Genomic DNA, 22428 nt, shown 5'->3' on the forward strand with positions numbered 1-22428 from the left:
ATTAGACTACAACTACTAGGTTAGTGTAATTTTCACATTTGGTCATGGGATTGGTCTAAGGGAGAGTCATTATATTCGTCAAATCACTCAAAACCAATATTAACAAAAACTGGGAGACAGCACCCATAGACCCATAACCTCTAACAAGAGCGGTTATGGTGCAGAGTGCCCCTTTTATTTTCAAAGCACCATTTTTAAAATTGAAGAATCTAAAATGAAGAAAGCAATGCCAATTTTTAAACAGACTTTAGATCTACTGTTGGTTTTAAGATTTGGAAGGATCCTGGCTTTACTCAGCAAGAGGAACATTCTTAATACATTGTGGGGGTTTAGTTCAATACAATTATTAGAACATTTACGGGTTGACCCTGTAGAAAACTGATATTTTGAGAGATCATTGTACATTATTTTGTTGCTTCCAACCTACCTGTTGGAAATTAGATAATGACAAATAGCAAACAGGGCAGGATGTTTTACAAATAAACAGCTTATGAGCAACATATAAAGATGCTTAAAGAAACAGTGGAAGAAGACATATGTTTTATTACAATTGGTGATAATCGTCTGTGGAACCAGCAGGATAAATAAATATTTCACAATCAGAGTTCAGATATTTTAGGGTCATGATATTGCCAACGCAATCCTTTCCAAATACCTTTGATGGTGCATATTTTTTAGGTTTCAAACTTGGCGAAAATACATTGCAGCATATTTTGATGCAGGTTTCTCTGCAACTAAAAGATTAAAAAAAACTCAGGTATTGGCAATCATTGAAAAATGAATAAATAAATGAGAAAACCCGCTGATCAGGTCCATCGTTTAGTGTTAGGATATCGCCAGAGTTGCCTGGATGACAAAGGCTGGGTTTAAAATTAAAGGGCTGGTTTGTGACATACAATACACCTTAAACTCCTGTGTAAGGTGCATCGCAGTAAAATACAAAATAAATGGAACAAATGGCAGCATGGATAATTTATTAAAGATCCCCCCCCCCACCACCTCCAAGCCCAGATTTCACTGGTTTTGTCAGAGGAATTATTTGTTTATAATTAATCAGCAGCCTGCACGGTCCTTTATTGGATGAGAGTAAAAATAATTACACCTTTTTACTCATCCAAAAACGGTCGGTCCATTTCCACTACTGCAGAACTGCAAACCGTTCAGTAGGATAATATTGATAAGCTTGTGTTTTATGCCTGGGGTGGCACTATGGGGAGCGCCTCCCCTTTTTTAACAGTAGATGGCACTGAATAGCACGAATTCTATCCTTGGCAGGAGCAAACTCGGGCTGGAGTTTAAGGGTGGACTCGTACCATCGCATGGCCTTTTCAAATTCCTCCTGCAAGAGAAAAACAGAAGATTTTCTGAGAAGGAAAACGCATTTGATGGATAAATAAGGCAGTCTTGCATTACCAGTACTCCTAACCCTCTACCCCCTACTCCCCCTCCACCCCCCAAAAGACTCAAGTAGGAAAAGGTTTATTAATGACATTTACATACAATGCTTTACAATTATAGAAAATGGATATCTAGAGGTGACGAAGGCCCTGCTCAAACAAACTTGCAATCTACGAGGATTGATAAGGTGGGCGAAAATATATTGTTAGTCTTGCCCAGGAACATTTATTGATGAGATGATGTGACTGGTATTCGAACATGGTAGACAGAAAAACAGCACTGGTCCAAAATTTGCTTTTATCATGGAATTAAATATTTTTACTGTTCATTTTTTTTTTTTTTTTATGTGTGAGGTGCATCTCCGCTTATTGTGGTGAATAAAAGTGCCAATTTCTACTTGAAATAATTTATAAATAATTGAAGAACCCCCACCCTCCAGCTGTCATAATATCTGGTTAGGTTTTCTTTCTGATTCCGCTCCACAGTGCTAATTTAAATGACAAGCTCCACCTGCTATGGCACAAGTAAGCCTGCCAGCCCGCGTTCTCAGCATGCCCACTTCAGCCCAGTTAGTTGACTTCCAAGCTTTCAGCCACGACAACTTGCGCATGTGTCTGTGGCTCAAAATCAGAGACTTCTTGGGGGAAGAAGGGAAGGGCGTGCAAAGGCTGCAGACAGCAGATCTGCAGCATTTTGCAAGTTGTTTTTAGATATAGCCCCAACGAACATATGAAGGAATAAATACATGTTTGTTTTCAATATACTATTTATTTTTGTTTTTAACCTTCCCTTTGGAGTGTTGCTTTAAGTAAATCAAATCCAACCATAAGAAAAATAATAATTTTGCATATAAAGAACTTTCAAACTCAGACAAAATAATCAATTTTGCACCTTTTTTGGGTGTCAGTAGTATACAGTATCAAGAAAAAGTATGTGAAAAGTATGTGAATGACATGGATTTCTGCACACATTGGTCATAAAATGTGATCTGATCATCATCTAAGTCACAACAATAGACAATCGCAGTCTGCTTAAACTAATAACACACAAAGAATGAAATGTTGCCATGTTTTTATTGAACACACCATGTAAACATTCACAGTGCAGGTGGAAAAAGTATGTGAACCCCTAGACTAATGACATCTCCAAGAGCTAATTGGAGTGAGATGTCAGCCAACTGGAGTCCAATCAATGAGATGAGATTGGAGGTGTTGGTTACAGCCGCCCTGCCCTATAAAAAACCCACACCAGTTCTGGGTTTGCTTTTCACAAGAAGCATTGCCTGATGTGAATGATGCATCGCACAAAAGAGCTCTCAGAAGACCTACGATTAAGAATTGTTGACTTGCATAAAGCTGGAAAGGGTTATAAAAGTATCTCCAAAAGCCTTGCTGTTCATCAGTCCACGGTAAGACAAATTGTCTATAAATGGAGCCTAGGAGTGGCCGTCCTGTAAAGATGACTGCAAGAGCACAGCGCAGACTGCTCAATGAGGTAAAGAAGAATCCTAGAGTGTCAGCTAAAGACTTACAAAAGTCACTAGCAAATGCTAACATCCCTGTTAGCGAATCTACAATATGTAAAACACTAAACAAGAATGGATTTCATGTGAGGATACCACAGAGGAAGCCACTGCTGTCCAAACAAAACATTGCTGCACATTTACAGTTTGCACAAGAGCACCTGGATGTTCCACAGCAGTACTGGCAAAATATTCTGTGGACAGATGAAACCAAAGTTTAGTTGTTTGGAAGAAACACACAACACTATGTGTGGCGAAAAAGAGGCACAGCACACCAACATCAAAACCTCATCCCAACTGTGAAGTATGGTGGTGGGGGCATCATTGTTTGGGGCTGCTTTGCTGCGTCAGGGCCTGGACGGATTGCCATCATCGAAGGAAAAATGAATTCCCAAGTTTATCAAGACAATTTGCAGGAGAACTTAAGGCCATCTGTCTACCAGCTGAAGCTCAACAGAAGATGGGTGTTGCAACAGGACAATGATCCAAAGCATAGAAGTAAATCAACAACAGAATGGCTTAAACAGAAGAAAATACGCCTTCTGAAGTGGCCCAGTCAAAGTCCTGACCTCAACCCGAATGAGATGCTGTGGCATGACCTCAAAAAAGCGATTCACACCAGACATCCCAAAAATATTGCTGAACTGAAACAGTTCTGTAAAGAGGAATGGTCAAGAATTACGCCTGACTGTTGTGCACGTCTGATCTGCAACTACAGGAAACGTTTGGTTGAAGTTATTGCTGCCAAAGGAGGTTCAATCAGTTATTAAATCCAAGTGTTCACATACTTTTTCCACCTGCACTGTGAATGTTTACATGGTGTGTTCAATAAAATCATGGCAACATTTCATTCTTTGTGTGTTATTAGTTTAAGCAGACTGTGATTGTCTATTGTTGTGACGTAGATGATGATCAGATCACATTTTATGACCAATTTGTGCAGAAATCCATATCATTCCAAAGGGTTCACATACTTTTTCTTGCAACTGTATATAATTTTAAATTACTTAAAAAGACCACATGGCATTTAACTCACCATTGCTACATAAACGTTGGCAAGCGTGAAGTGGTTCACTACAAAATGTGGTGCGATTTCCACTGCCATTGAGGCAACTATGATGGCATCATTCCAGAGTTTGGCGTTGTGGAAAATGTTGGCTAAGCTGATAAGAGGCACATCCTGTAAATTTGGAATAAAGAGAGTTAAATAGACAGAAACATTGTACAGATCTGCACTGTGGGGTGATCATTCACAAATATGTGGATCCCAAGAATGTATCCACAAGTCTCATTCTTTTAAAGTCAACTGCAGTTCCCTTGTGTTTTCAGCGACTGAAAACACACAACATTAACAGCGACTAGGTTTTCAGTGACATAAATGTATTTACCTTCATATGATGGGGGGCGTAATGCAGGGCCTGGCGTAGGCAGTCAATCGCTTTCTTCCCTTGACCCTTCACTCTCCAGTATAAAGCAGCCATGCTGGATAGCACCCACGAGGTCTGGTTCTGGAGAGCAGAAGAGTGCAGTAATAAAGCAAGGTCACCAAAAAGGAAATCATTCATTCATAAATTCATCTCTTTATGTACAAAGTAACAAAAACATATTGTTGATGGGATTAAAAGGGAATACTAAGGATATATTAAAAAAAAAAATCAACAACTAATAAAAAGAGCATGCATAAAATTATTCTTCACAATTCCAAGCTTGATCACACCATAAAAAGAATATCAAAAGATCTTGTATAACTGAAGTAAAACTACTTTACTAATAATTGGCACATGTACACTGCTAAATAATTTGGCGAGGGAGACATATTTTTATCAAGGCAGTTTGCATCAATAAAGGAGCCAATAATGTACCTACTGTAGTTCATTGGGCACAAGCACAGACAATGGGAGCTTTCCACTTTTTTTTATTGTCAAACCACTTTAGAGCTGTTTGACAAAAAAAAAAAAAAAAAAAAAAAGGACTCTCAACAATATTAAATTTCCAAAATAAATAACCTATACATATATATAGATCGCAAAAACCAAAAAGGTTGTTGGGTGGGAAGAAGTGTGATTGAAAACCCCTTTCACCTGAAGTCTGTGGATAGTTGATACAATGTTAAGCAAAAATCTGCACACCAGTCAAGCCATAAGACTTGTTTTTCCCACAGAAATCCCACATTTGCAGTGATATTACTACCGCAAAGGATTCTGGGTGGGCATATGCAAATCAGTTTAACAAAGAATCACAATTTTGCCTCATTCCATTTTAAACATGGATTCCTTTGAGTCCTGTATACAACAGCTTTAAAACACAACTTAGGATAAGATGCAAAGCCAGTGAACTACTCATGGACAGCTGTTTCATTGTTAATGCAAATCATCAGCGTGAGGTTGGTTACTGGTTTGCTATTGAGGCTTGGTAGTGCTTGGAAAGCAAAAACCAAAAAGATTATGGGGGGGGGGTGGGGGGGGAATTGTGATTGAAAACCCCTTCCACCTGAAGTCTGTGGATAGTTCATACAATGTTAAAGAAGCACTATAGGGTCAGGAACGCAAACATATATTTCTGACTCTATAGTGTTAAAACCACCATCTAGCCCTTCTGCCTCCCTAAATATAGTAAAATCTTACTTGTATTCAAGCATGAAAAACTGGCTCTGCCCCGGTCTGCCTCAGAATTGCAAGCAGTCTGCTGACATCATCAGAAGTGTTGTTCTGAGCCAATACAATGCTTCCCCATAGGATTGGCTGAGACTGACAAGGAGGCAGATCAGGGGCAGAGCCAGCACAAGTCAAACACAACCCTGGCTAATCAGCATCTCCTCATAGAGATGAATTGAATCAATGAATCTCTATGAGGAAAGGTCAGTGTCTGCATGCAGAGGGAGGAGATACTGAATGTTGTAATGCACACTAGGCAAGACTGAGATAGGAAGCAGCTCTAGCAGCCATCTGAGGAGTGGCCAGTGAAGTTATCACTAGGCTGTAATGTAAACACTGCATTTTCTCTGCAAAGACAGTGTTTACAGCAAAAGGTATGAAGGGTATGATTCTACTCACCAGAACAAATTCAATAAGCTGTAGTTTTTCTGGTGACTATAGTGTCCCTTTAAACAAAAATCTGTACATCAGTCAAGTTGTGTTTCAAAGCTGTTGTATGCAGCAAACACAGACTCAAAGGAATCCATGTTTAAAATGGAATGAGTAAAAATGTTATTCTTTGTTAATATATATATATATATATATATATATTTTTTTTTTTTATTGAAACGGACACTAACGTGAATAATTTCAAAGGAAACCAAGATCAAACCTCTCATACGGATCTCTCTGAAGATGCAGCTATTTAACATTGTTAAACCTGCTCTTTGAAATGCAACTGTTAATGTCACAACTAAGACGGGCCGGCAATAGTGCAATAAAGGTGCACCAAGACGTAGAAGCTAAGCAATATTTCATTAACAAATAAGTGTTTTCAATGGAGACGTTTTAAAATCTAAAAAAAAAAAAAAATGTTTTTCTTCTCTGTTTTTAGTGCTTAGGCTGCAAAATAAAATGTATAAAAAAGTCAGACCCTCACAGACAGGCTGACAATTTTGGAATATTTATTTTCTAATATTCACTGTTAATACAGTTGGAAGTTGAACTTTTGCCCATGTGTTAATAAAGACTTAGCCCTCACGAGGGATAAATGTTCACTTGTCAGTAGCAACATGCAAGTGGAAATATTGAGCCCCAACTATACCATAAATATTTAGGGTTAGACTTATGATTTAGCATAATGAGCATGCCTTTAATGCCGTACGGATATAACACATTGTAGGGATTACATGTTCCAACGTTATGTCCCTTTAATTTAAGAGACCATATAAATGTATGGAATGTGCTATTGGAATTAGCCCCTTTACCTTCTCCAGGACCTTCATTATCCGAGTTCCCACTTGCTCCAACGACTGTGGGGGATATTTGTCTTTTCCAAGGTTCTGTAAAACCTTAAAAATAATAGACAATGTGTCACATAAAAGGTTAATGCTCACTGTTAACAATATGTTATAGAAGAGCAAAGCACAGTGTACCTCTTTCAGCTGGCTCTCCCCAGTGTAGTGTATAGCGGCGCGGTTCGCTATCCCGTACAGATGGTCCAATGTATGCATACTAGCCGCAAGATTTGGATTACACAGGGGCTCAGCGCCTGGCTCCTGCAGCTGTGTTGCAAAATCCACGTGCTCTGTGATACTGCAAACAGAAACAAAGAATACTCCAATCATACACAAGAAAGCATAATGCAGTGGTGGATGTGATGGGCCCTAGCTGCTGTTGGACTACAATTCCCATAATCCTTTGACTGCCATTAGCTGGTAGAGAGTTATGAGGGTTAAAGCACAACAAAATATAAGGGATTGTGGCTGATATACATGTAACAGGCCCATCTTGTTCTTCTAGCACCTGTCAATCAAAGTTCAGATTTGTTTCTTACGCCCCGGACAGTGATGTGTTCATATCACGGTTTCTGGAGTTTCTAACTGTATTTGCGGACACCACCAATTCTGTCCAATCACAACCCTCACTGGGACTCTTAAAGAGAAACTATAGTGCACTAAAGCTCCCTATTGTGCCCACCAACCCCGCACGACGCAGAAGTGATTAACTTACCTGGGACCAGCAATGTCCCTCGGCGCTGGCTCAGGTCTGCCTCCGCTCCTCCCCTGCCGATGTCAGACGGCGTAGAAGACGGCTCGCATTGGATTTTCCCATATTAAAGGTATGTGGATTCCATGGTTGTCCTAATGCATGGCATGAGGACATCCACCGTCAGTTAGGTGACCAAAAGTCGCCTCAAAGCCCGGAAATCTCTATAGTGACTGTCTGGTAGACAGCCAGTAGAGGTGGAGTTACCCCACCATGTTAATTATTGCAGTTTATATAAAAAAAAAAAATAAAAAAAAAAATGGCTTTGCAGGGTTAAGGGTGCTGGGACAGTGCACCCAGGCCACTTCAATGAGCTGAAGTGGTCTGGGTGTCCAAAGTGTCCATTTAAGAATAAACAGATTAGTTAGGGTCTCTGTAAAGGAACTATGCTTCCTTAAAAAAAAAAAAAAAAAAGAAATAGATGGAGCACATGCTTTTCTAAATCTCATGGTAAAAGGAGGAGCACAATTTTATTACTTTTATTTGTAATTTTAAAGTTAAAACCTCTGTCTATTCACTAGGGAGATTGTCTGGAACAGGGGGTCCACTTACTCTATATTTTTAGCAGACACAGCCAGCCACGTGCTGGCCACTGTAGACAGCTCAACTCTACGCAGTTTCAAGCATTCATCGGGGCTTGGCCATCCAAGACTCCGGTAATCTGGACGCCTTCCTGAACAGTGGAGAATGAAAGTAAAATGTAAAACATTTGATTTAGAGGCCTCGCCATTTATTCATTAAACATGTGACAATGGCAAAGAAAACAGACTACTAAAATCATTGTTATATTCAAAATAAAAGATAGCGGGTCTGATTCACTAGTAAGTAATTATCAGACACCAAGCTTACATGAATAAAGACTAAACTTTCCTATTTATTGACTTGCTCATAGCCCTGTTTAGATTAGGTCAAATAGACAGAAGGCACTTAAAGACAGAGACAGACATAACTAGAATTACCAAGAAGAAAACATCACTGAAATGCATTGAGCAATGTTGTGCTCCTAATGACCAGTTTTCATATACATTTTTTTACGTAAAAACAAAATTCTCGGTTTGTTTTAAAAATGAGAACATTTATTACATACATACTTTTTAAGTTTTAACTAGCTTGGATTAGCACTGTATTCATCCAAAAATAATTACATCCAAGTCATTCAATATCTGATGGACTGTGATTTATGACAATCCAGAAGGCGTCATAAGTGTTGGTTCGAACTAAATTCGCTACTATTTTAGGTGTATAGCTAAGCATAGTTGAGGTGCGTGAAACCGTATTCTAGAGTTCAGACATTTGTACCCGTGTTTTGCCGGTTTTGTGTATGCTCTTATCTGCTAGGACTGTGGCACATTAGTGTCTACTGCTGGTGACTACTCGATTCAGATCATACCATGGCAATGTCTAAAGGAGATCCGAGGTAGGTCGGCTTAATGTGAGGTATGTGGTATCTCTGCATGTTGATTGGCCTGTGTCGCCTATGAGCTAAGTAGTATCTGTTTTGTTTCAAAAGATGGGCTGTAATGAGCTCCATTGGCCGTGGCGGCCGCAACGTAGCCCCGAATGGTCAGTTGTGTCATGTGTCCTGTATGAAAGTATGTGCCCAGCTGGGGGCTTTCGTCTGTATTAGCTCTAACTGGTATAGGCAGTACTGGATGTTGTCTATGTCATCGTATCCGGTGTAATTGTTGTCCCTTGTTAACGGTGGGGTCGGGTGTGTAGACGGTGGTCATCTCCAAATGTCATCCCTATATACTATACTTCTGCTGCCGGTGGTTCTGGTTGTTTGCTGCCTTATTGCTTTCCCATGTGGAGTGTTTCTATTACCTGTGTACTGATTGTACTAGTGTGTAATAACAGTACACTATGTGATAAATGTAATTCACAAACATACTACTGAATAGCTACTGGACATCCTGGTACCCAATAAAGTACCAAACAAGCACCCCAAGGTGGCAATTGTACTGCACAGGGTGGCTCTACTAAACTACAGATAGACAGAGAAAACTTACAATGATCGGTACTCATAGTGAAAGGTATTATCTGATTTTTGCTTTTGGAGAATTATAGAATAAATATAAAAACATTCATCCCAAAATAAACATACTGATTGTTCCAATGAGGTGAATAACTAAGAGGCACTACAAAATGTGAGCGCAAATATTTAAACATGAGTACACTTATTAAACCTAAATTATAAACTACAGTTAAAACTATCCCAGGATCTGTGTCAGCTTCATACTCTCGCACATGTGTCAGACTAGGAACGTGGATCAATGAAAATCCCAATGCGACTGGAAGATCCTTCAGAGACAATCTGTGATGGGCGTGAGCTGCAATAAGCATATATTTATATATAGGACATCACAATCACAAGAGGTGCTTGTTAAAGGTCCGCATTCTGCCATTTTCAGCCATGTATGTAAAACTATGTAACCCCTTCTATTGTATATCTTCAGGAAAATGCAATAGTAAAAAGTATCTGTCTTGATGTGATTAAACCGAACTGTGATTTCTGCTCAAAAACAAAGCTTTCACACTATTTTTTGTAATGCAAGCAGATCCGTCTCAGGGTGCTCTGTATCTGAGCTTACAGAAGTCAAGGAAGAAGATATGAGAAATGAATCTTAGCAATCATTAACCTAATTAATACAATAATACAGAATGCGCTTTATACTGTAAGCAGGTCACAACTTCATGCGTACCAGCAGGACCAGGGGCTGGTATTTTTGGACCAGTAATTTCCAGTCCAGACTGTATCTCTTGATTGTCCGAAAATTCTTCTCCAACGGAGTCAGTGAGGTCAAGAGTGTGAGAACCATCAGATTTTGGCTTCTTCAAACGCTTTACTTGGAACGTAATCTGCAGCAGAAATAAACCATAACAAAAAGAAATATAGTAATAATGACAAGAAAATGCAAAAAGCTGAGTCAAGCACAGCAGTGTAGGCTTCGCTCTCAGCCAGTGAGCTATCAGATTATGTTCGGAAACAAGTGATGAAAATCTATGGGATAATTTAGAGCAGGGGTGCCCAAAAGGTAGACCCCTATGATGCTTTTAGAATGACAAAGCATCATGGAAATTGTAGTTTCTAAAACACCTGGGGATCAACCTTTTGGACACCCCTGACCTAGAGGATATCAAGTGTTAAGAAATTGGTATTTTCCTATGTTTTTATACGATTAATGCTACAACCTTGTGGGGTATTGATACATTTCTGCCACTGTTCTCCAAAGAGAAATCTACCAATACCATCATTCCATTTAAGCATATTTAGTAGTTAGAAAGAAAGAACGAAACGAAACAATGATGTATACGCAAAAGAAAATGCTTACCCATTCGGCCTCATCATCATCTTCACAATCTCCAAAGCAGGACCCAGGCTGGCCATTATGGTTGCCCTTATTCAGAACTCTGATGCCCTGAAGATCCATCCTTCTACCCTTTAATTCCAGTGCTCCCTCGAAGGCTTCCAAAGGCCATGAGTTTTCAAACTCGTCCACCAGAGCCATCATCTCTTCGGACATTGGACTCTCCCCAGCAGATTCATCGACCTCTGTGCGGTTTGTTTCTGCTAAGACGACAAAGGAATCATAAAAAAACAGTTTGTGTTTGCCTTTATTTTTCTAGTATAAGGTCTATAATAAATCTAAGAAAAGAATGGAATACTCTTAAAAAAAAATTCAACAGTAAATCTGATGATAATAAAATAACCAATTTCAAAGATGCTACTTTCACAAATAGAGCGCTGCAGTCAAGGAAGAGGGAAGGAGATAAATATATAGCTAAAACGATGATATCCCCTACTATATTCTAGAGCGGTGCACATCACCTAAGAATAAATAAAAAGGGGGAAAAAATTCAGGAAAACACAAAAGGGTGGTTAATAATTAATGGGTGGTTAATAATTTAAGCACAGTTTTCTTAAACAATTTATGCAATACTACATTAAATACTTTTGAAGACAGACAATCATCCAATAAATTTATAAACCCCTATTTCTACATAAGGCACCAGTTAGGTGATTTGGATGGCGATAATGCACCTATAATTTTCACCAGATGATAAAGAAACCCTCTAACTCTGAAGCATCTTGGTAAGATGTTGGAGCCACTACAAGGAGGTTATGAAGATGTGGGCAGCAGAATCTAATTTAAAAAAAATTACCATCATAGCACATCCAGGTAGTGGAGTTGAGATGCTCTAAGTATGAATGTATGCCCATACATTAATTTACCATAATGCCATGAGCAAGCATAAGCATTCTTCAATTGATGAGCCAAGCACGCAGTATCAAAGGACACCAACAATTTACATAATATGCCAGGATGTGCCTTGGAAGCCTCCTCCTTAATGCAAACCTAACCCAGCCTACCCCTCAGAAATATTATAACATTTTAGCTATCTACTAAAAACAATCTAACAAATTAAAGTTCTAAAACCAGGCATGTGATACATTGTTCATGCTATAATGACAGCTCTTAGTCGTCTGATGATTAGGTGGCAACTTAACCCCTTAAGGACCAAGCTTCTGGAATAAAAGGGAATCATGACATGTCACACATGTCATGTGTCCTTAAGGGGTTAAACAAAAAATAGATCACTTCCATTTGCTCACTCTAAATCTTTGAGCAATGTTTGTATTTTTTACATAGGTATAAAACCCAGTTTTATTTTTTGCACTATAATTAAATGAAACAAATATTAAAATAATGGGACAAATAGCTTACTTCCAAGCTGTAGAGAAGAATCTTGCTCCTCAGCATTGTCCTGGTCATCTTTGTCCTCTGTTTCATTTAAAACCTGCGTGTAACTATGGGAATATTTCTTTGAACCGTTGGGTCCATTTTTACTGCTGGCATGGCAGTGGCCTTAAAGTAGAAAGTTTATGAACTTGTATTAGGAGAGAAAGGGAAGGCATACTAAAAATGATTAACATAAAAAACAAATAATGCTAGGATCAAGTCTACAAAACAATCTATATCTATACAGAAAAGACTTAACAGAGTAATAAGGAATATAATGTGTTTATTAACATATATGTGCACACACTGACCAAAAAAAACCCCACAAGAATCACAATAAAGGTAGGTAGTAAAAAAACAAAAACAAATCAAAGTTACGATTTATTAAGACAAACAAGAACAATACATTGTAGCCACAATGTTGAAGGGAACAATAAAGATGACAAATTCTGTGTTTAAATTTTATCAGGTATCAAAAATAAGACTGGCCTTTAAAAATGATATGATGTGTTCACACTGGACTCAGCGGCGGCAGGGTGTCAGGAAAGGGTTCCAAAGTCATCTTGGACTGCTCTAAGAGGTATGCAAAACCTTTTTGCTTACTGTGGGCCATTTACATTATACATTTACATCTTGGCTTGATATACACGATCAGCCTTCCGCTATTTGTCAGGTTATTCAATTTCATGGAGGCCTTGATTACCTATGACCAAGCAGCAGCGAAGGCACAAGGGCACGATTTAGGTTTGCGCAAATTGTATTAAAAACCCCAAAAAATAAAATCTATAAGAAATGTAAAAAAAAAATAAAACAAAAAAAAAAACAACAAACAAAAAAACTAAACAAAGCTTTGTTACTCTGATATTCCAGCTTGCACTCTTGGAAATCCAAGGTTAAAGCAGTACATTGCAATAACCTCAATGATCAAGGATTATATACACACAGATTTCAGAGGGCCAAGTGGTTCAATGATGCGGACCCCAGCTAAATCACCAGCCTTTAAAGCAGGAAAATCAGATTTATTACTCATACATTACTTCACGGACATCACCTATCTAAAGACTCTGAAAGTATACAAATCTGAAACTTACCAAAGCTGCCGAATTCGGACAAACCTTCGTTACCCCACTTAATAGCAATACGTTTTACGCTTACTTAAAACCACCAGCAATGTGTAGGAAAGCTTAATGTGTAATTCATGAGAAGCCACTGACGTGCATTTTGTACTCGTGCCCCGCAAGCTAAAATTAGTCTTTTGCTTGACATCAACAAACGTCTGATTTATAAAGCTGTGATGTTCATTGCTGACATATTCTGTTTTTTTTCCGCTCATCATTCAATAAATATAATTGTGCTATAACGCTGTTTATATTAGAGCAAGATCAGACATACATAAGCATTTGACACACACCACAGGCCGTGTCAAGATCTAGGACTCTAGATAGAAACGTTCGTGAGGGACATTTATGTAGTACCAAAGTAACACAATGCCCATTTAATGGCAATTGTTATTCTTAATTTCCAAAAAAATCCTAGCGTTGTGATATGTAATAAAGCTCCCATCATCACTGTGGCAGAAATGCCTCTGCCACGTGTTCCTGGAGGGGCCTGCTGGCTAGCCTCCTGCCCAAAGACTATGGGCCCTGCAAAAAGCCTGTTAAGAGACTTAGTTTGTGCTGTTCCAGAGAAACTGCAATGTTTACATTGCAGCACTAAGTCTGCCTCCAGTGGCTGTACTTCCTGGATGTTGACAGACTTTTGGTCCGGTATCTGATGCTGAACGTCCTCACGCTCTGCATGAGGACATCCAGCCTCAGCTATTTCCCCCTCGTCAGTAACGTCAGAGGAGACAGTGCCGCGACTGGGGAGGGGGTGAGGGGAGAGGAATAGTGCAAGGAAGGTGGAAGGCAGAGGGAGTTAGAGTGCAAGGAAGCTTTGTATTCTTGGTATCCCTTTAAGAAAATAAATTCAAAATAAATTAATGTATTTGTCCTGATTTACAGAGTGTACAATATGTCTAGGATTCCACTCTATTTTTGGTGATAACATAATAAAAAGTAAAATAAAATTTAAATGTGGAGTGACTTAAGACATTGGTATGCTTGTCTATTAAGAATAAAAGTAACGGTAACCTGGCCCTAGCTTACAGAGTGGAGCCCCTGGTACTTACTGATATCTGGGTTTTCTGGTGTGACCAGGGATTTAACCCTTTTCACACCGCATTGTAACAACCAGGATATAAACTCTGCAAACCGAGTATAGGTCAGCGTGGGGCCAATTAATTCTGGTGCCACATGATATTCTGGGGTAACTTGGTACCAGCAGGGATTTAACGCCTACTTTTATTGCATGACGGTCTTTGCTGTCACTGGGCATTAAAACCCTGCACTGCATAACGGAATAGACTGTCATGTGGTCCTTAAAGGGCCATTATAAGCACCCAGACCACTTCAGCTCAATGAAGTTTCAGAGAAACTGCTATGTTTACACTGCAGGGTTAATCCAGCCTCTAGTGGCTGTCTCTGTGGCGTCCAGCGTCAAATAAGATCCCCATAGGAAAGCATTGAGTAATGCTTTCCTATGGGCGAGTGTAAATGCACGCATGCTCAACTCGGAAGCTGACATTGGTGGGGGAGGAGAGGTCACCAGCGCAAGATTAAGGTAAGTGGCTGAAGGAGTTTTAGCCCTTTCAGCGCCGAGGGAGGGGAGCACTCCAAGAGCCAACAGTACCAGGAAAACGGGTTTGTTTTCTTGGCACTATAGGATCCCTTTAAGTGGTCCAAAGTGAACATGATTTGGTATCACTTTAAAAGTGCACTCTAAGAACCAAAACCACTAGGGTCCCAAAAGTGGCCTAATTTGTAAAACTATTTAAGATTCTTCACTGAGCTAAGCATGTTGGGAAACTGGACGAGACACAGTTGTGGAACTCAACTAAGGTTTATAAGGCCACACTGTTTTTTATGCACAGACCCCCCCAGCATGGGGTCTCCATAGGAAAAAGTACAAATCCCTTACAAAATAAGGATAACTTAATTATCTCTCAGTTACAGGAAACCATACAATGCTCCCCCTGTTCGTTAGTTCTTTCCGAGCGGCGTTCTCCTAACTCCTCTGGGAGAGGAACGGGCAGCGGTCCAAGTTTCTCTGGAGTTCGCGGGATCACGTAGCCGTCCAAGAATTCCAGACACTCGATGACCATGTACCGCTGCCTGGGTTCGGGAGACAAAATGGCCACCATTCACTAGAGCATATGTGTTTGGTTATACGAATGGCGGTCCCCCAGGGAAAGCACTTGAACTAATGGCTCCTTTGAAGTTAGAAAGCCAAGGGTGGTTGGTGGTCGAAAGATATAAAAGGGGAGACCACAAATCTTTCATTCGGTACACTAACAGCGGGTTATGGACAGGTTCGGGAAACTTGGGAGACCAGTATGGGCAACTGAAGGGATAGTATAAGGTCCGCCATAGTGTCCTTCTGCTGCCCTCCCTCCATGTCAAGCAAAGGGCTACAAACCCTAGACACTGGCTCCCTCTCCGGGTCTTCTGATGTCATGACGAGGGGAAACCTAATGTGCCACACGTGCGTTGAGTCTTCCCCATAGGAAAGCATTGAATAAATGCTTTCCTATGGAGTTTTGCAGGACGCTGGACTTCCTCATACAAAGCGTTAGGACGTCCAGTGTCATTTCATTGGAGTCAAACTCTGTGAAACAGCAGTAAAAGCCTCTAGTGGATGTCAGGTAGACAGCCACTAGAGGGAGTCTTAACACTGCAATATAAACATTGCAGTTTCTCTCAAACTACAATGTATTAAATTGCAGGGATAAAGGGACAGAACACTATGACTACTTCAATGATATGAAGTGATCTGGGTGCCTATAGTGTCCCTTTAAGGCATGAGGAGGCATGCAAGGGTTTATATATGGTGCATAAGTACAGAGGAAATGACCATGCTTTATATTACATATAATATTATAGTATTATTTAAAAGGGTCGGCTTACTTATGGTTTAGACAGAGTGTCCATTAAAAGTACACACCACACCAGGGCTGGGCACCCTTCGGCACTCCAGATGCTGTGAACCTCAAAACCCTGATGCTTTGCCATCATTAAGGCTGTAACATCTTGAGTGCCAAAAGGTGTCCTACCCTTGCTCTACACCATAACAACAACAATTTCTTGTAGTGGTTAGAATGTTGGAAATATATTTTTTTTAGTTTCAGCTTCAGTTTGAGTGGGTTGATTAACATGGGGCTCTACTGGCACCCAAGCTCATCCCTAGGTCTTACAGTCTATTACCACTGCTTAAATTTGAAAGGTTAATGGAGAGAAAAACTCGTGTTATCTTGGTGAGAGGGGCTGGGCTTTGGGTGCTGGGAGAGCCCTGTTTTTTTTTTTTTTTTTAAATCAATCTGCTCAATAACACACAGAGAAAAAAAACAAAAAACGGAAAACTGAGAGACTGCACCCAACATCCCTTGCACTATAACCACTACAATAAGCTCTTTTGGTTATGATGCTTAGAGAGTCCATTTAATTATTTGTACACCTTTTGGCTGTGAATATCATAAAAGCATTATAAGAAAAAACAGACTGAAAAGAACGTTCATCGATATGTGTGCGGCCCCTCCTATGTTGGATTCTCCTCCCAATTTATGGCGTCTATGATCGTTTCTTTGCTTTTTGTTTGTGGCACTATGACAAGGTTTTGTCAACGCTAAAAAAAAGCTATCAGTCCATCTATTTCCAAAGCACAGATGAAATACTTTATGCTCCTCACATCTTGAAACACAAAAGAGCGAGCTGGGCTAAAAATAGCTTGCTCAATAATTAATGGAGTTCTGCCATTTCTATATGAAATTACTTTGCTACTCCCCTGGGTTATTGCTTTCATTCCCCTCCCTGTCACTGGCTGCGGATCAGTTTATGACGTGCGCGCTCACAAGCAACAGTGACTTCCCTCCAATATTTGGGCTTAAACAAGGAGGACGGATTCTAAATTTAACTCTCCCAACCAGCTCGTAGATAGGAGACTAGAAAAAGTCATTAGAAATGCCTTGCACATGTTGCTCTGCTGCTACATATATAGAGGCAGGCTGTGCTCGGAATATTAATGACGGCCTCAGATAGCACGGTCTCCAGCAGAGAGCAGAGCGTGTGTGTGAGACGGGAAGAGAGACTGAAAGAGGGGAGAGAAAGAGAAATGAATCACGAACAATGAAATGATTGAGATTCAACAAAAAAAAAAAAAAAAAAAAAAATTTCATCTTAGACAAAAATTAAATATAAATACATTTTACAAAATTGTGTACATACTATAGGTTAAATACAAATATCACTTGCGCAACCTCCCCCCCAACCCATCAAAACCATCCTTCTCTGAACTACAAAAATACGCCATTAGTCATTAACTTTTTTCAATTAATAGTAAAAAGAAATAAACCATCCATTTTAGAAATAGATGTTCATTTTCCACCATGCGTTCTTACTGCGCTTAATTGGAGCAGGATACTGTAGCACAAATAGTTAAAAGGAGAGATATATGTATCCGTTATGCAATTACAAGGGTTCCGTCATGGCGAGCTAGTCATCAAACCCATTTATCACACAGGCGTAGGGCTCTTAGTGATCAAGTCTCATTGTCCATGAGGCGTTTTTCTGTTATTTGAGGGTAATCATGTTCTTTTTATTAGTGGCGTGATTTGTACTGGAACATTAAACGATGACGACTCGTGTTTGATGACGTAATGAGAAGCAGAAATACGCGCAAAGCTGGAGCGACTGACTGAGAAAGCCGTGCAGCCAACTAACGTAGACAGACAGAAGTGGTTACAAAGGGGCAAAGAAGAAAGTATTTAAATCATGTGGAACTGAATTTAGTGGCTTTGAAAAGATGATTCTTATAGACACCATCGTCATGAAGAGAATAATGGACAAATTCGAAGAAAAAAAATGTGTTTTTGAAGTTAACCCCTTAGTGATTGAGGCTTTTCTGGGACTAAGGACTTTATGGCACTTTTGCTTTGTGTTCATTCCACTATAGTATAATGCTTTCTCTTAAATTTCAACCATACATACTAGATAGCATTTTTTTAAAGGACACACATGGCTTTCTGAGGACACCTGATATGTGTATATAAAAAAAATATTAACAGAACACTATGGGGCCATGGAGCAGGAACACAAACATATCTCCTCCCCCCCTCCCCCCCAAATAATAAGAAAACTTACCTTATTTCCAGCATCACATGGCACCGCTGGCACTGGCCCCACCCCCTTGGCTGACACAATCAGAATTGATGACCTCAGCCAATCACAATGCTTTCACATAGGAATTGATGATGTCAGCCAAGCAGACAGGGCAGGGGCGGGGCCAAACGCAACCCTAGCCAATTGGCCTCTCCTCATAGAGATGCATTGAATCAATGTATACCTATGGGGAGTGTTCAGCATTGCTGAACGGCAGACCCAGGAAGCACCTGCAGGGACTGACTATACTTACCAGAGCAATTGCATTAAGCCGTAGTTGTTCTGGCGACTATAGTGTTTAAAATCTATTTTAAAAATTAGGGGGAAAAAACGAAAACAAAAAACTTGTACACAGCTAGTGCAAGCTGAAAAATACCTCAAAATAGGTTGACTTCTTAGTTTCGATTGTTAAAATTGATCTTTGGAAGTTGTAGGATTACCAATGCAAGGACTGGATTACAGTCCAACGCTAAAACTTAGCAAATTTGGTCTGCGGAGATTAATAAAGTTTTAATACTTAATAATGAATACTCAAAACACCACAACAACTACAGCTCGCTGGCGCCCTTGTGCTCCCCACGCTAAGTAAATCACATCATTTTTCAAATGTGTGACTTTTTACCTGGGTTCCACCGGGTGCCTTCTGCACCTCCAATACTACTGACGGAGAGTCGGAAATTTCTAAGCGCAAACGTCTGTTGACTCATGAGTTAAACATTTGAATACTTGGTACATTGGCTGAGAGAGAGATCAGCTGATGCCTATTTCAAGTGCGTCATATTGTTAGAAGAAACATTAAATCCTTTTGAAGCAGGTAGTCACAGTAATGGGGTTGCAAGGCTTGCCAAGGCGTCATGTACAGAAATCCCAAATATACAAAGAAAGATCCCTAAATTTAATAAATGGAGGAATTCAAGAGGTTGAGAATTATCTGTGCAGAAAGGTAGCTAATGCAATGCATTAAAAATAAGAACAGATCAAACTTTATCTGTCATCGAGCACATCACACAGCCGTAGACTGATCCCCCACTCCAATGAGTGAGGTAATTTGTTTAAACATGAAAGGTTTACTCATCTAACTCGAACTGAAAACAGAATTGCAAATTTAAGGCCAATATAGCAAAGCACTGCCTAAAGCAGAGTTGGAGAGTTTCTCATATCAGTCTCTTTTCTCTATATTTTGCAATTTCCAATGCACAACTTTTTAGTGTTTAGCGAATAAAGCCCTAAGTAATGATACTGTCATATTTTTTGCACAGAGGGTCATTCATTGGCTGAAACTCTCGACCAATGAATGACTTGCTAGGTCTGCATCCAGCTTGTGCAGCTCTGCAATAGACAGATGTGCATCACCTGGCACTAGAGGAGGTTTAGCGGCGGACCAGGTAAGAGGTAAACTGTTTCAAAAAGGCTGGAAACTCCTAGCATCATAACCACTACAGTCGGCGGTGGAGGTAATAATGCTTGGAATAACCCTTTAAGTGGAAGGGAAACTCTTCCATAAGGAAGCATTAGTCAATTGTGCAGCAACTGCAGCACATGCATTGGAGCAGGAAGTGTGGACTAGCTCTGGATAAAATGGTTTATTTTTTTATTTATTTTTTTGGATGGAATAAAAAGGTGTAGATTTCTGCATTGAATTGCATTTTTTACACCTCACAAATACATTTTTTGTTAAACATAATATTTAAATAAAATCCAGGGGAGGGACAGTTACCCTTCCAAGATTATTCATCTTTACTACTATTTTTACACAATACAATTTTTTTTACGATGCATTTTTTTTTTTTTTTAATATAAATAGATGCAGACACTAATTATGAAAAGTTACATTACATTTCTGTGGGGAAAAACTGTTGCAAACTATGTTCACTGTTTTTTCAGGACACAATCCATCCATTAGCTTATTGAGTCACAGACACATTAAATGTAAGTAATGCCAGTGTTTCAGATGTAGACTGATGACTCAATCCTTCATAAAACACCTAATATTACTGTGACAGAGCTGAATCGAACTCTGGTGGTGGAGAAAACTGACCGACGTCTATTTTTTTGTTCCTGATCTATATAAAATTGTAAGAACATACATTATTAGGACATACAAAGTATGTATATCCTAATAATCAGCTCACATGCTACAGGTAGGTTGTCTACACCAAGTCATCATAGCTCTGATATCATCTAATATGCACTATATTATGTTTCTATTACACTACCACTAAATACAGGTAAAGGAAGGACACATTGGTGGAGGGGTGTCTTCCACTGAAAGAACACTGGTCAGTACACCGTGGTATCAATGTGAAGTGTCGAACACCACCACTTATTTCAATGGACATTGCTGCAATCATCTGATCAACAACCAAATATGACAGCTGGTGTGTTCAGCCAATGAATGTCTTTAAGACATGGATGAAATTGGTACTGCCAATATGGAAGCAAAATTTCATCATTAGCAGTACTTGAATAGCTTGGCTACGGGTGCTGCGAGGACCACCACTTTTGGTTCATCCACATGAAATAGTTTGACCAAGAACCACGTGGTGTCACCCTAAGCCCCTTTAAATGCAGATTAATATTACAGTTGCCAAATATTATTGGTTATATATGTATATTAATTCATTCAGAAATCTAACAGATGAAGAATGAGAATACACTAAGTGGAAGACTGATGAATGTTTAATAAGGCAACAATCATAAGGAATGCAGAGAAGGCGCAGTGTAGGATTCTGAAGGGGTAAAACAATTCCCAATAATTACAATATGTACAATATAAGCTCATGCAGTATAATATGATATAGATGAGAAATTTAGAAGTAGTGATTATGGTGCTAGGTAGGAATACCACGGCCCATTTTCCCAGTAATGCGGCAAACCATTTTTGCAAATGTTATTCGCTTACTTGGTTATCCACGGGACATCACAGGTCCCCTATGGCCGCTGTATATCAGAGCTGCAGAAGCCCGATGTCGAGGCCATCAGCCATTCGTTGGTCGAGAGCATCAGCTGATTGTTCTCAGCCAATGAATGCAACTCCGTGCATACAACTATGCACATAACACAGCACTGACATTAAACAGCCTGGCTAATGTCAACCCAATAAGGCTGCTGGAGGTGGAGTAACCTCCAAAGAGGTTAAATTCCATATGTGCAGTGTTTCACAGCAAAATGCTGCACATACAGACTCCACGCATCAGGACTACTTCAAAACCCTTAAAGTATAGAATTCAAAAATCTCAGATCCTCTAACTAATTCTGATGATGTAAAAGTTTGACAAATATTTTTAGTCTGTTGTGGAGCAATTCATTAACAATGCCTTTGTATAAATCTGCCACCTGATCCCAAACAAGTCAAGGCAACGGAATAGTCAGGATTCTGGAAGTGTACCAGCCCTACATAATTGAAGTATGCGACAAATGTGATCTATATCCCAGTGACCAGTTGGCACAGACTGGAACGATGTCACTTTCAGCATGCGGTTACTAAAACTGCAGTCTTATTGTAAAAGCATTTAGAGAGAAGGTTATGCACAAGAACAGGTGGGCTCTACCGCACTGTATACTGGCTGTAATTACAGCTTGTAAGTCAATGTTACAGACAGTAGTGATGGTTTTTCACAGACACTTTATTTACGGTCTGTGATATAGTAACATTCTGCTGGCTTTTGCATGCTCAAGCAAAACAAGGTATTTGTTCTAAATATTCATTAAACAAATCAAATTTATATTTTACAGTTGTTACCTGTCCTTCCAAGCTAACTGTTCTGAATCAATGAAAAAAGGACATTGAAAAATAAATGGATATAAACCATTAGAAATCCAAAAGAGAAATT

The 22428-nt window shown here is 39.5% G+C and overlaps 1 protein-coding gene across 3 annotated transcripts in view; it reads right to left on the reverse strand.

Annotated features, from left to right (window-relative positions):
• Positions 1-518: 518 nt before the first annotated feature.
• The window catches only part of TTC17 (tetratricopeptide repeat domain 17), a 55263-nt gene continuing 33353 nt past the window's right edge, over positions 519-22428 (reverse strand). The window contains exons 17-25 of one of the 3 annotated variants that reach the window (XM_063438125.1): positions 12330-12470; positions 10935-11170; positions 10305-10461; positions 8155-8275; positions 6990-7149; positions 6822-6905; positions 4309-4428; positions 3957-4100; positions 519-1339 (exon numbers count right to left, since the gene is read on the reverse strand). In XM_063438125.1, the coding sequence (XP_063294195.1) occupies positions 1208-1339; positions 3957-4100; positions 4309-4428; positions 6822-6905; positions 6990-7149; positions 8155-8275; positions 10305-10461; positions 10935-11170; positions 12330-12470 (1295 nt within the window). In that variant the 3' untranslated portion in view covers positions 519-1207. Of the gene's footprint in view, positions 1340-3956; positions 4101-4308; positions 4429-6821; positions 6906-6989; positions 7150-8154; positions 8276-10304; positions 10462-10934; positions 11174-12329; positions 12471-22428 lie in introns of all 3 variants that reach the window. The other 2 variants (XM_063438124.1, XM_063438126.1) reach the window with 2 other exon arrangements.

Source organism: Pelobates fuscus, chromosome 12, assembly GCF_036172605.1.
Source record: "Pelobates fuscus isolate aPelFus1 chromosome 12, aPelFus1.pri, whole genome shotgun sequence".
Lineage (NCBI taxonomy): Eukaryota > Metazoa > Chordata > Amphibia > Anura > Pelobatidae > Pelobates > Pelobates fuscus.